General features: G+C 47.1%; 1 protein-coding gene across 2 annotated transcripts in view; it reads right to left on the minus strand.

Annotated features, from left to right (window-relative positions):
- PRKCB (protein kinase C beta) overlaps positions 1–15,807 on the minus strand; it is a 799,526-nt gene that overhangs the window by 239,050 nt on the left and 544,669 nt on the right. For both annotated transcript variants that reach the window (XM_069209698.1, XM_069209697.1), the window contains exon 10: positions 4,831–5,004. In XM_069209698.1, the coding sequence (XP_069065799.1) occupies positions 4,831–5,004 (174 nt within the window). The remainder of the gene's footprint in view (positions 1–4,830; positions 5,005–15,807) is intronic.

Raw genomic sequence — 15,807 nt, forward strand, 5'->3', positions numbered from 1 at the left:
TATTAGAAAATAGTGAGAGTTAGCAAAATAACCCACCCCAAGACCCTGAAAAGTGAGTGCAAAGTGCACCAAAGTTCCCCTAAGGACAAAATAGTTGTGTTAGAGGGAGAATGCAAGGAAAACACAAATCAGCAATGCAACAACGATGGATTCCTGTCTGAAGGTACCTGTGGAACAAGGGGACCAAGTCCAAAAGTCACAAGCAGCTCGGAGATGGGCAGATGCCCAAGAAATGCCAGCGGTTGGTGCAAAGAAGCTCTTACTAGGCTGAAGAACTGTGAATACTGCAGGAACGACAAGGGCTAGAGACTTCCCCTTTGGAGGATGAATCCCCCACGCCTTGGAGAGTCGTGCAGAAGTGTTTTCCCGCCGGATGGACGCCAACAAGCCTTGCTACACGCAAATCGTGCGTTTGGCGTTTTTGGACGCTGCTGGGGCCCAGGAGGGACCAGGAGGTCGCAAATTGGACCTGCAGAGAGAGGGGACGTCGAGCAAGACAAGGAGCCCTCACTGAAGCAGGTAGCACCCGGAGAAGTGCCAGAAACAGGCACTACGAGGATGCGTGAAACGGTGCTCGCCGAAGTTGCACAAAGGAGTCCCACGTCGCCGGAGACCAACTTAGAAAGTCGTGCAATGCAGGTTAGAGTGCCGTGGACCCAGGCTTGGCTGTGCACGAAGGATTTCCGCCGGAAGTGCACAGGGGCCGGAGAAGCTTGCAAAGTCGCGGTTCCCAGCAATGCAGCCCAGCGAGGTGAGGCAAGGACTTACCTCCACCAAACTTGGGCTGAAGAGTCACTGGACTGTGGGGGTCACTTGGACGGTGTCGCTGGATTCGAGGGACCTCGCTCGTCGTGCTGAGAGGAGACCCAAGGGACCGGAGATGCAGCTTTTTGGTGCCTGCGGTTGCAGGGGGAAGATTCCGTCGACCCACGGGAGATTTCTTCGGAGCTTCTGGTGCAGAGAGGAGGCAGGCTACCCCCACAGCATGCACAAGCAGGAAAACAGTCGAGAAGGCGGCAGGATCAGCGTTACAGAGTTGCAGTAGTCGTCTTTGCTACTATGTTGCAGGTTTGCAGGCTTCCAGCGCGGTCAGCGGTCGATTCCTTATCAGAAGGTGAAGAGGGAGATGCAGAGGAACTCGGCTGAGCTCATGCATTCGTTATCTGAAGTTTCCCCAGAGACAGAGACCCTAAATAGCCAGAAAAGAGGGTTTGGCTACCTAGGAGAGAGGAAAGGCTACTAACACCTGAAGGAGCCTATCACAAGGAGTCTCTGACGTCACCTGGTGGCACTGGCCACTCAGAGCAGTCCAGTGTGCCAGCAGCACCTCTGTTTCCAAGATGGCAGAGGTCTGGAGCACACTGGAGGAGCTCTGGACACCTCCCAGGGGAGGTGCAGGTCAGGGGAGTGGTCACTCCCCTTTCCTTTGTCCAGTTTCACGCCAGAGCAGGGGCTAAGGGGTCCCTGAACCGGTGTAGACTGGCTTATGCAGAATTGGGCACATCTGTGCCCAACAAAGCATTTCCAGAGGCTGGGGGAGGCTACTCCTCCCCTGCCTTCACACCATTTTCCAAAGGGAGAGGGTGTCACACCCTCTCTCAGAGGAAGTTCTTTGTTCTGCCATCCTGGGCCAGGCCTGGCTGGACCCCAGGAGGGCAGATGCCTGTCTGAGGGGTTGGCAGCAGCAGCAGCTGCAGAGAAACCCCAGGAAGGGCAGTCTGGCAGTACCAGGGTCTGTGCTACAGACCACTGGGATCATGGAATTGTACCAACAATGCCAGGATGGCATAGAGGGGGCAATTCCATGATCATAGACATGTTACATGGCCATATTCGGAGTTACCATGGTGAAGCTACATATAGGTAGTGACCTATATGTAGTGCACGCGTGTAATGGTGTCCCCGCACTCACAAAGTTCAGTGAATTGGCTCTGAACAATGTGGGGGCCCCTTGGCTAGTGCCAGGGTGCCCTCACACTAAGTAACTTTGCACCTAACCTTTACCAGGTAAAGGTTAGACATATAGGTGACTTATAAGTTACTTAAGTGCAGTGTAAAATGGCTGTGAAATAACGTGGACGTTATTTCACTCAGGCTGCAGTGGCAGGCCTGTGTAAGAATTGTCAGAGCTCCCTATGGGTGGCAAAAGAAATGCTGCAGCCCATAGGGATCTCCTGGAACCCCAATACCCCGGGTACCTCAGTACCATATACTAGGGAATTATAAGGGTGTTCCAGTAAGCCAATGTTAATTGGTAAAAATGGTCACTAGCCTGTTAGTGACAATTTGAAAGTAATGAGAGAGCATAACCACTGAGGTTCTGGTTAGCAGAGCCTCAGTGAGACAGTTAGGCACCACACAGGGAACATATACATGCACACCTATGAGCACTGGGGCCCTGTGTGACAGGGTCCCAGTGACACATACATATAGGCCACAAACCTATGAGCACTGGGGTCCTGACTAGCAGGATCCCAGTGACACATAACAACCATACTGAAAACATGGTGTTTTCACTATGAGCACTGAGGCCTGGCTATCAGGATCCCAGTGAGACAGTGAAAACAGTGACAAACACCCTGACATACACTCACAAACAGGCCAAAAGTGGGGGTAACAAGGCTAGAAAGAGGCTACCTTCTCACAGTCACTGCACTCCGGTCTCTGACATCACATCCTGTACACAGCACTCTATACTGTGACATCAGATGCTATACTGAAGATCAGTACTGTAGACCACTCCAGGCTGCGATGCGATGTGACATCACGCTCTATCCTGTAGATCCTGCACGCTAATCTGTGACATCACATACGGTAATGTAGCTCGCTGTACACTGATCTGTGACATCACGTTCTATCCTGTAGATCGCTGCACATCTGTGACATCACATACGGTACTGTAGATCGCTGTACACTGATGCGTGACATCACGTTCTATCCTGTAGATCGCTGCACGCTAATCTGTGACATCACCTACTCTACTATAGATCGCTATACACTGATGCGTGACATCACCTTCTATCCTGTAGATCGCTGCACGCTAATATGTGACATCACATACGGTACTATAGATCGCTATACACTGATGCGTGACATCACGTTCTATCCTGTAGATCGCTGCACATCTGTGACATCACATACGGTAATGTAGATCGCGGCACACTCCTCTGTGTCATTAGATTATATCCTGTAGATCGCTGCACGCTAATCTGTGACATCACCTACTCTACTATAGATCGCTATACACTGATGCGTGACATCACGTTCTATCCTGTAGATCGCTGCACGCTAATCTGTGACATCACCTACTCTACTATAGATCGCTATACACTGATGCGTGACATCACATTCTATCCTGTAGATCGCTGCACGCTAATCTGTGACATCACCTACTCTACTATAGATCGCTATACACTGATGCGTGACATCACGTTCTATCCTGTAGATCGCTGCACGCTAATATGTGACATCACATACGGTACTGTAGATCGCTGTACACCGATCTGTGACATCGCGTTCTGTCCTGTAGATCGCTGCACGCTACTCTTTGACATTACATCCTGTACTGGAGATCACTCCTCTGTGTCATTAGATTCTATCCTGTAGATCGCTGCACGCTAATATGTGACATCACATACGGTACTGTAGATCGCTGCACGCTAATATGTGACATCACCTACGGTACTGTAGATCGCTGTACACTGATGCGTGACATCACGTTCTATCCTGTAGATCGCTGCACGCTAATATGTGACATCACCTACTCTACTATAGATCGCTGTACACCAATCTGTGACATCGCGTTCTGTCCTGTAGATCGCTGCACGCTACTCTTTGACATTACATCCTGTACTGGAGATCACTCCTCTGTGTCATTAGATTCTATCCTGTAGATCGCTGCACGCTGGCCTTTGACATCACATCCTGTACTGGAGATCATTCACACCACTCCGTGACATTATACCTTAGATTGCTACACACGTGTGTCAATACATTCTGTCCTGTAGATCAGTGGTTCCTAACTTTTTGACTTCTGTGGATCCCCACTTAATCATTACTGGAACACGGGGACCTCCAATGAATCATTACTGGAATCCAGGGACCCCTCACTGAGTGAATATTGAAAGCTGGGGACCGAATTTGCTAATATTATTTCATTTTCTAAGAAGTCGCGGACCACTGTGACATCATAGAATGTACTGTACATGACTGCACGCTGCTGCACGGAAGATCATTGGACACTGCTCTGTGACATCATAGAATGTACTGTACATGACTGCACGCTGCTGCACGGAAGATCATTGGACACTGCTCTGTGACATCATAGAATGTACTGTACATGACTGCACGCTGCTGCACGGAAGATCATTGGACACTGCTCTGTGACATCATAGAATGTACTGTACATGACTGCACGCTGCTGCACGGAAGATCATTGGACACTGCTCTGTGACATCACGTATTGTACTGGTCACCCATGCTCAGTAATCAATGGCATCACGCCCTGTACTGTAGAACAATACGGGTATTCTGTGGCATCGTGTACTGTACTAGAGATCTCTTCACCCTGCTCTGTGGTATCACATTCTGTACTGAAGACTCTTCGGTGACGGGGCATACCACAGGTCGGCTCACACTGACCAACACTGAAACCGACACCGTACTGGAGGTCAGTACACAGTGCTCTGTCAGGCCAAGTCCTCATCGGAAGAAGGGCTGCGCTGGTCCGAGGTGCCCTGTCTGCGGTACTGAAGAGGCAGAGCAGTACTGTTGGAGTACCTCGGCCGTGAGAGGCAGGAGGAGGCGCTCTCTGACTGGCGGGTGACTTACCATCGTTTGAAAGCAGGAGTGAAGCTGCGTCAGGAAGGGCGGTTTCCCGGATAGCGCCAAGACCCGCTTCTCCACCAGCGTGCACTCCACGTCATCATCCTGGATCACCACGTCCTTCTTCAGGATCTTCACCGCGTACAGCTCGTCCGTGCCCTTCCGCTCACAGAGAATGACCTGAGGGGCAGGAAGAGCGAGAGAGGAGGTAGAAGCATAGGGCCAACGGGGGGGGGGGGGGGGACAGAGTCAGGTAGAACAAGAATGTGGTAGAGAGGACAAGGGCACCAGGAAATGACGTCAGAGAGAACGAGATGGGTGGAGTGTGGTACCAAGAAAGAGTGAACAGGCCCAGGTGGAACCGGAATGTGGTAGAGAGGACAAGGGCACCAGGAAATGACGTCAGAGAGAACGAGATGGGTGGAGTGTGGTACCAAGAAAGAGTGAACAGGCCCAGGTGGAACCGGAATGTGGTAGAGAGGACAAGGGCACCAGGAAATGACGTCAGAGAGAACGAGATGGGTGGAGTGTGGTACCAAGAAAGAGTGAACAGGCCCAGGTGGAACCGGAATGTGGTAGAGAGGACAAGGGCACCAGGAAATGACGTCAGAGAGAACGAGATGGGTGGAGTGTGGTACCAAGAAAGAGTGAACAGGCCCAGGTGGAACCGGAATGTGGTAGAGAGGACAAGGGCACCAGGAAATGACGTCAGAGAGAACGAGATGGGTGGAGTGTGGTACCAAGAAAGAGTGAACAGGCCCAGGTGGAACCGGAATGTGGTAGAGAGGACAAGGGCACCAGGAAATGAAGTCAGAGAGAACGAGATGGGTGGAGTGTGGTACCAAGAAAGAGTGAACAGTCCCAGGTGGAACCGGAATGTGGTAGAGAGGACAAGGGCACCAGAAAATGACGTCAGAGAGAGAGAGATGGGTGGAGTGTGGTGCCGGCAGAGGGAGAATAGGACGAGGTGCAACACAAAAATGGTACAGAGGGCAAGGGCACCAGGAAATGACGTTAGAGAGAACGGGATGGATGGAGTGTGGTACCAAGAAAGAGTGAACAGGGCCAGGTGGCACAAGAATGTGGTAGAGAGGACAAGGGCATCAGGAAATGACGCCAGAGATGGGTGGAGTGTGGTACCAAGAAAAAGTGAACAAGGCCAGGTGGCACAAGAATGTGGTAGAGAGGACAAGGGCACCAGGAAATGACATCAGAAAGAACGGAGTGGGTGGAGTGTGGTACCAGCAAAGGGAGAACAGGATGAGGTGGAACAAGAAAGTAATAGAGGGGACAATGATACCAGGAAATATTAACAACGGACGCAGAGATGGGTGGAGTGTGGGCCCGTCACAAAGAAAAGACGTAATAGGTCAGAAGCAGAAAATTAAAAGGGAGAAGGACACAGAGAAATGCCAATAGGAAGAGATGGAGGGAGAGAATGATACGCATTGAGAGATAAACAAATTACATTGGAATACAAAAGGGAAAAGGAAAATGGGAGCGAGGAGGGAAACGAAAGAAAGATAGTAGGGTGGACTCAGAAAGAGGTAAGAGGAGAGACGACAAAGAAAGGAGGAGGAGAGAGAAAAATAAAACAAATCGTTATTTCCATTCTGCCTTCTGCTATTTATGATTTTTCTGTAAAACTAGAGACTTCATTGAGTTAGAAATAGAAAGGAAACACAGGGAATGAAATAAGGACTCAAAGGTGCGGAGACCTGGGCAGAGGTCCATGGCACCGTCCTTGATGATGACACCTTCTGCCTTCACACCAGTCAAACACGAAATCACAAAAGTAACAGTGTGAGTTGGCCCTTTAGACACCTCATCGGATCAATGCCACCCCAGCCTCTTGAAGCCATGCCAGGACACTCTGGCGCCCATCACCACACACAGAACCATGTCCCTCAAAGAAGGGAGAGGGCAGAACATCTTTAGAGAAGCAGTTGTCTTCTGCTAAAAAAAAAAAACATTCTTGAAGCCAAAACCTTATGGTCAGAGCAACAGTCAGATATTTATGGCCTGATAGCAAAGGAAAGGGAGCTCTATAGAGCAGTACCCTGTTCTAACAGCCCCACAGATCATACTGATTCATGTTTACAACTCACTGAAAGCACGGACATTCAGCGAGTAGTCAGAGGATGAGATCCTTCATCTTTTAGGGACTAAAAGTAAACAAAATGTAAAGACCGCACTTGCACCTGACCCCTAAAGAGGGCAAGGCGTGGTCTGTGTGATACTACTATGCAAGATGCAGTTTATGTATTGTCTTCTTGCTGAGTATTGGATAGATTGAAAATAATGTTTTTGTGTCCAGTGTTTACTGAGAAGAATTAAAGTCCCATGAGCTGGCCTCATTGTCTGCCATGATGGAGCCTCAAGCCGGCTCTGCTGCCAAGAGTCCCTTGGCCTGTTACCCAAAGGACTATTGGGTTCCAAATCCAAGCATCTCTATTTATGTCACCTTAATGCACAAAAGCATCACCTTCAAATTACCAAGAAACAAGGTGTTTCGTGAGAAGGAACTTGGCAACGACGACTTGCCTTGTTTACACCGCTTACTCTGTGCTAGTCCACTAATGGCAACACTGGGTCCCTCTAACTAGCCAAAGTACCAAAGCACCTGCTTAATCAATGATTGCAACACACATCCTTATGGCACCTGACAACAGACTCCATCCAAGAACAGAGCACAAGCCCCTACCTCAATCACCAACGCAAGCACCTCAACCCCCTTCCCAAGGAGCATCTACCCTTCCAGCATGGTCCCCTTCAGTGCTCCAATGCCTGCCTGTAACAGTACCACAGCTTACGTGACATCAGTGCCAGCCTTTTACGGTACATGCATGCCAAGTAACAAAGCACCCACAGTACTGCAACACTGCAGCACACCTCCGGGTGACAGTACTAGTCTTCCGAGGCACCCTGCCCAGCACAGGAGCTGTCTGCCTACGGAAAAAGAGATCAAAGCCAGCGTTCAGTCTGTTGACGTTACCGGTCTTTCAGGGCCCTACCACCTCTCCGGAGCGCGCGGATATCCACTTAACTTGCCCATATTTTTTTAAAACATTTTGTTAACTTTCATGGCAAGATGATATTGACAGTACAACTCAAGCCAGTATGCACATCTTTGATGCATGCACTTTAGAAACCCATACAGTGTTCTCCATATTTCAAAGTCACATCTCAACTCCCCCCCACAGCATCTTAAGAGTGTTTGCATACACCCTGGCATTAGCTCGTGCCATATTTTTAAGTGTGCATGTTGGGAGTGCGGGGCAGGTAGATGAGGAGGGCGGCAGAGGGCACTTCTCACAGAAACCTGGACACCTATCGTCTAATAAGCAGTTAATATTGCTTTGCCCACTCTGTAGGCTTATATTTTGATATCTTTTACCCCATGCCTCCAACCACGCCGCACATCTTTTTGAATTCGTGGGGACATCACCCATCTGTATAAATTCGTTTCCGGATTGCCACACAGCTGTCCATCTCTCTCTCCTACCTCTCACGTGTGGTCCCTCTGCGCATCCCCATTTCTGCGCTATTCTCCTTCTCGCCACAGCTCAACCTGCTTAATATTTGTTTGCAGCTTATTGCATCCAATAGTGTCATAGGTGCATTTACAGCTGAGGGGGTTTGTGTGATTGCACTCAGATGCTGTCCCACTGCTCCCCAGGATTCTTAGATTTTAGGACAGCTCTGTGTTATGTGATAACATGTGCCTTCCCGTCCATATCTTCTGTTACATTGATCATTGCACACTCGCCCCTATGAATGGACTAGTAAATTCTCTGTATTTTCAACTCTTTAAGTACGAAGCTATTTTTATTAACTATTTCTGTGGGGAATCCGGGTGCATCTGCCCACATGTCATCATCCAGTTCACTAATATATTTTTCCCATCACGTTCTTGGCCCCTGTAAGTCCTTCTGCCTGTTCAACACGAGGGTGGTGTATCTATACGAGATTGCTTCTTCTGTCATTCTACCTTCTAGGAGTCATCTCTCCAGCAGAGAGGTCTCCACGGTTTCCTCCTCATTTGGTATTTGGGCTCTTGGGGTACATTTGTATTGCTGATACATACATTTTCAGGAGAGGTCTAGCTCATATTCTGCCTCTAGAGGAACAAATGGTAGTATGTTTGCATTCCATACTTCTAATGAAAATGCACAAATGTCATCTCATATTTTTAATTTCTGAATCCTGGACTCAGGGATACTTTCTTCAGGCATGTACCCACCCATGTAGGTGAGGCCATACGTCAGTGCATGGGTGTAGCCAAGGTGGGACTCACTTCCTATTTCCCCCTCCTGCAATATATGCAGCTATCTACTGTCCCCAATCATGTGGCTGTCCACTTTGTAGGCAGGGGCATCTATGGGTGCATGTCCCCATCATTTTCTGGGCAGAGCCGAGATGCTTCATAGTGTTTCTGGATGTTTGTGTGTGATATTTCTCCTTCATATGTGGTCCGTTGCAGTGTTGTTAATACAATGCATGGCGTCACACCTGCACATTTCAGTGTCCTTACTATGTGGTCGAGTTTCTGGGAAAAAAACAGTTTTTGTATTTTATACAGACTGTTCTGTAGAATTTATATAAATCTGGGAAGAACAATCATTTTATTAATGGTGGTTGCACCAGTAATGAGATCAGAATATTGTACCAATCTTGCAAATCCTCCCCCAGTTTGAGAAGTAGGGGGTTAAACTGTTTTCTCAATAATGAGTCTGGGCATTTCTTGATATCCACAAACCCAGATATTTAAAGTGATAGGTTCATTTCTCAAAGGCAAGGGCATGTTCTCACAGCCCATGCTCCTACTGGAAAATCAACAATTTCTCCAAATGAATACTCAGTCCTGTGTGTTCACAGCAGACCTCAAATATTTGCTTGAGCTGTTGCGCCATGGTAGAGAGGTGCCTAGGTAAGCTAGATATAACGGAATATCATCAGCATAAAGCAATATTCTCCATCCCAGCCCACTCCCAGATCCATTCCTGAAGCTGTGGGTATAGTCTAATCCAATTAGCCAATGGCTAAAAAGCGGGGACAGCAGGCACCCCTGTCTTGTGCCCATTTAATCTAAAGTTCTCGTCATAGTGCGACTTTCGCCACCTGGTCTTTATAAAGCAGCCTGATCCATTTTATGAATTTTGTTCCTAAGCCCATTTTTTTCCAAAATGGCAAAGAGGATGGACCATTCAACTGAATGGAAGGTAAAATGCCCATATGATTAATCTCCCCACTTAGCAAGACCTAAAACGCACACCTGAAGATAAACTTTCACCAAATATTTGCAAATGAGTTAGAATAAGTAACCCCTCTTCGATTAATGGATTCTATTTCCAGGCCCTCTGCCCACCTTAGAAGGGGAGCATCCAAACATGGATGACTCTTGGAGGCAGAAAAATATGGGGAGACGTAAATGGTTAGTACCCTGGCAATAGCAGCAACCAAGGCGGCAACCTTTTTGTACTCCCGCCAGGAGGAAGATCTGGTTGAGCGCCGAAGTCATCACTTATCCCTGGTGGGGGGGGGACTCTCGCCGCGCACAAGATCATATGTTCTGAGGATAGTCTTAAGTGATCGTGCCGATGTGGAGATTTATTTAATAGAACGAGCCTGGGCTCCAGGCGGCTCCCACTGCCCAAATCCCATCTCATTAATCACACCGAAGCGGCTGGAGCTCCCCAGGGCCCAGTGACACCACCACCATTATGAAGATGCACAGTTTCAATTTAGCGCATGCCGAGGAACCAGAGTCGCCAGGATAACACAACGTTGCCTCCATTTTTGTTTCCTTTCTGGTCAATACAAACATTTGCAGCTACCAGGCCAGCAGAATCTCTCTCGTCTTCAAGGCATGGCCAGCATGCTGGTGTCCTTTAACTGAAGCCCCCCTGAAAATTCCTAGAAAAAGAATTGCTAGAACTTACAGTTCCTGGAACTGAATCTTATTTTTGTTGTGCAGTATAAAACAAGTTGTGAGAGAAATGAAGAAAGCGCCGAACAGCAACAAGACTACCTTCTACTGACATTCACAACAGGCACAGCAAGAGTAGACTCTGTGCAAGCACATCAACACAATACGCAAAGCAAGCTTCTTCTTCTGAGAAGACACACAACAGACACAACATTAGCACCTTATCAATTCTTGGCCCCAATCCTTGCATCATGAGGTGTGTCCACTGGAAATGGGTCCTCCACTTCCTACCTACAGAAAATTAAGCTCCTTCCACCTACAGCAGAGCTTATAACTAGGCCAACTGGAAATCTGTGATCTGACAGCCGCAGTGTTTTCCACATAAGGTATGTATCTATTGCACGTCACATAATCCATCATCTGCTGTATTATTTGTAGAATTCAACAAAAAATGTTTCAAGCTCGAACAGAACAATTATAAATACATTGGAAATCCTGGATCCTGCAGGTAGGTTTATAGGACTGTGTTTCTCACAGTTCTGACTTTCCTCCATGTCCATGTGTCAGAAGCAGGCATTTTGCTACAGTCACCCATCTTACAATAAGGGGGTACATCTAGGCTGAGCTAACAGCTTGTGATTTGGGACCCCAGATGCTACATGGTGCCAACTAGTTTAATAAGTTGAAATGCATGCTGGGAAGTGTGGCTCAAAGAATGTGATGTGGGGAAACTTCCTACCCCTCGGTTGATTATTTAAAGTGACAGGAACAGAGTGGGTTTTCTGAGTGAAAGCCATGAGAGAAACACACCTCAGTTTCACCCCAGTTAAGGGGAGTGGGTATCGGCCAGAAGTTAAACCATGAACATTCAATCCACCAATGTAGGATGCAGAGTGGCCAATATGGGCTACAGAGGCATGTATTCTAGCGAATCGAGGGGATCTTTTAGAACTGGTGATGGACCCGGGTAGGGAAAAATCTGCAGCGGCGACCCTTATGTAAAAAGGACAGGAATGCTCCTTTAGGTAACAGATCGCCAAGTCAAGCGATTCTAACATTGGAGCCAGCTGAGAATCTAACACTGGAAACCTGACTGTTACCTCAGCTCCGAGTGGGAGGGTTTGGTGGGGCAGGAGTCTGATTACACCCACAGGCAATGCGATGTCCGTCCCACTCACATTGCTTGAGATAAAGTTACTAAAGTTACTAAATCATTTTTGGAGAGATCTGCATTGGCCAGATTGGTGGTTGAGAAAATGCATGTCTAAAGGAAACTGGCACAGAGAGATCTGGGGTCAGATCGGCTTATGGCTATTGTACAAACCTCTGGATTTATGTGTCAAATGAAGAGCAAATTTTGTGTCAAGTTTCACCAGAGTAGGTGACAAGATAAGGTAAATTATGTGGCATAATGGAGCATAGTGCCAGTTTAATGCACATTGTATGACCAGTGTGCTAAGTGCATAACTACGCAAAAAGCAATGCACATGCAGAATCGTGGAACTGTGGTGTCTCTCCTTCTAGGTGAAGGAGTGGAACCAAGAAACTGGGCAAGCGTGTTGAAAGGATGAGCAATCCTTCCACGGATAATGGGGTCTAGGGAGAAAGGCCGTGTTGCTCGGATTCCCTCACTGCCACCCGGCAAAAGTGGTCCACATCTTTCTATAGCCCCCTCTCTCCCATACATTTAATTTGTCTGAAAGCGCTGGTAAGAGCTGACTTTACTAATTCACTCAGCTGTCCACATAAAATACAGATCTGTTCTTGGCAGCAGGCACTTTAACCCTCTGCACTACTTTATGTGCAGTCAAAACTGTCAATAGCAAAATGATCTCTGTCTCTCTAGCAGGCACATCAATCACAAGAGTTAGCTTGACATTTTTATTGCTGCTTGGAGGCTGGATGCCAAAGGAACTCTGCAGCAGGTGCTTTTGAAACTTAAATTATGCTAAACGCAGTGCCCCTCCTGAGGTCAGGGCTCCCCTCCAGGTCCAGTGCTGTTGCAGTGGCGTGTCTGCCACGGGATGACGGGGGGCTTCGGAAACAGGTCGACTGCTCACGTCTCGCGTCTGCACTGAAATAAGGGTTGTCAAGTAGAATGGCTGAAGTGGATTTCCCAGGAGGTTTAACCTCCTCCTCTAACAGCCCGCCTCCCACGGAGCTCTGCAGTTTGCTTGGATACAAACAGCCAGATCTCGCCTCTTAGTTGTGGCTTTCGCAGCAGAGCGCAGTGTCGACAGATAATTGTATGACCCTCTCACCCGCTTTCCATTAATACGGAACCGTCTGCTTCGGCCTTCTTCCTGCGACAGGGGCATTTATTCCTGTCATTAACTTCCCCGGCCCCCCTGCAAACCCAGTGCTCCTGATACCCGAAAAGAGTGGTTCTTAACCTGGGATCTGTCCGTGACACCTACTCAGGGGGTCCGCGTCTATCATCGTCATTCTTACAAAGCTCTAAAGACTAAAATAGGAACAAAGCGCCGCAGAAAACACAAACAGAATGGTTAAACAAGCATTGGCCAAGCCACTACGTCTCGCCTTTGGTAACGATTGGTTTTGCCAATGATTTTTTAGCAATGCTGCGCAGCATGGCTAAAGAGGAAACCAAAAAAAACAAGCATTTGCAATGCAATCGGTCTCCCGTTTGCTCGAGTTAGAGCTATTAGCGTTGTAAATTCCTAACTGAACTTTTCTTGACAGAGAATTGAAATTGACATTTGCAAGCTGATTCAAAGCGCCACAGCTGCCAGAAGAATGTGCGTGAAGGAGGGACTCAAAAGTCTCTTCTTCATGGAACAGGAAAGGAAAAAGAAGTTTGCTTGAAGTCAATGGTGCAATTATCCATGTAACACTTTGCGATGGCCAAGGTGGTAACAAAACTTCCCCAAAGAGGGACAAATCAATGACAGCAAAGGATTTTTGAAAGGCAAACCCCTGGACGAGTGATAGTGATGGGTGTGCGGTGGGCGTAGCTAAAAGTCCACAGATCGATTACAACACATTAGAGCGCTTGCACGCTCGACCTAAAAAGTGGTATAATGTAACCTCAGCTACAGTGCCACTTTGCGGGCATGTGCATCAAGCATGCAAATGCCAACAAAATGACAGGGGGATTTTTATTTACTTATCCATGCTGGATTGGTAAAAAAAAAAAAAAAAAAAGTCGCGCATAAGAAACTGATGGTGGAAGGATCACAGAGGATGGAGTCAGAAGAAACACGTAGGACAGCAGAAGTACACAAAATGGGTGCAATAGAGAGCAACGTGGATCTTGGGGGAACAAAAGCACGCAGACGAGAGCTAGTGCAAAGTGGAGCATGGAAAAGCACATGGGCAAGAAAGCAATGTAGTGGGAGAAGCGCAGAAGACAAACCACAAATTAGAGAGGCATGTGGGAGAAGCACACAGGTAACATCAACATGGAGCGTGGTGGAGGAGCGAAGAGAAGTACACAAGGCAGACAGATGGAAAACACATGCACGTACATGGAGTGCTGATAAAAAGAAGTGTCTGAAATGTATGCAGCAGAAGGACACAGGTAATGAGGCCTTGTTTCAGGGGAGGGACAAACACAAAAAGAGTAAGAAAGGTCACACAACCAGTCTTCGAAGCAGGACTGACTGCATTTGTAGGTTCCTTTATTAAAAGCATGCCACACCAAGCGATGAACACAGAAATGTCTTATTCCCACTGTATAGCAATTTAAAAGTAAAAGTAAATCAAATGAAGTTCTTGCAAAGTGAATCAGCTGAGTAAGTATTAGCCTGAGGATTCACAGGAACATCTTAACATAGAGTTCCTGCACAACTGTCATATATTGATTTCCATAGATAAGGTCGATAGATAGCACTAGGCAAGGTGTAAATAGCTATATACTACCTAGATATGTTTCTTAACATTTGACATGACTTAGCTGTACTGGATACCTAGATGAAGAGTTCCAGGCAGGAAATAGTTACTTAAGAGTAAACAAACACAAACATAGGCCACAATTTTCTATGAAAACACAATCAAGTAAAGAGTTGAAAATAGAGAGAGGGGGATTTTAGGCCACCCTACATCCTCCCAGGTCACATCACTACTATCACATCAAGTATGGTAGCTACCATACTTGATGTGATAGGTAGAGTGGAGTGTTGTAAGAGTATAGTGACGTAGAGTGTAGTGGCAGAGAGTAGAGTGGGGTCGCATATAATGGAGTAAGGTGTCGTAGGCTGGAGTAAAGTGTTTTAGAGTGAAGTGTCGTAGAGTGGATTGGAGTGCTGTTAAGTGGCATAGTGTAGAGTGGTGGTAAAGTGTTGTGGAGTGGATTCACGCAGAGTAGAGTACAGTGGCCTAGAGTCGGGCAGTGTGTTGTAGAGTGTCATTGGCATAGAACAGAATGGCATAGAGTAGAAGGGAGAAGAGAGTCGTAGAGTGTTGTGCAGTAGAGGGTGTAGTAGTCCAGTGCCATTACAATGACCATTACATTTGCACAGACTTACAGTTTCACTGATAAAACTATACAGCACACAATCAATAATGTGTAGAAGTGGCATCATCTAGTGTATTGATTTGTTTTAATCGTATTAAAATATTTGTTTCCACCACACTTCAGAATTACAAAATAAATTGATACATTGGTACTTTTCTAATTCTGATATATTCTGAAATATTTGCACAGTTCATTTACAGACATTAAAATTGTGTTGTGTGCATGAAAAAACTAACATTACACAGCCTTCCTCCAGCACACCCCCAGTATCCAGCATAATTTTCAGATAAATTCTCTCACTTGGAAGTCAGAGAATGAAAAGTAAACCCTAAGCTTCCTCAAAAGACAGAGACTGACATTTGACTTCTTTCTTTGAATACACAGCAAATGTGACAAGTAAGAACAAAATGGAAAGGCCTGTACAAAAGCGAGCCCTTGTGGAAGAATAGGGTAAACACTCTTTGCTCCATGGTAGGGACAAAGATATACTGGACAGCCTAAAACAAAAAGATCAGCAAATAGAAAGCAAGGAACTGTGAGTTACAAAACACAATGCCAATGGTAAGCAATGGGTGGA

Source organism: Pleurodeles waltl, chromosome 10, assembly GCF_031143425.1.
Source record: "Pleurodeles waltl isolate 20211129_DDA chromosome 10, aPleWal1.hap1.20221129, whole genome shotgun sequence".
Taxonomy (NCBI): domain Eukaryota; kingdom Metazoa; phylum Chordata; class Amphibia; order Caudata; family Salamandridae; genus Pleurodeles; species Pleurodeles waltl.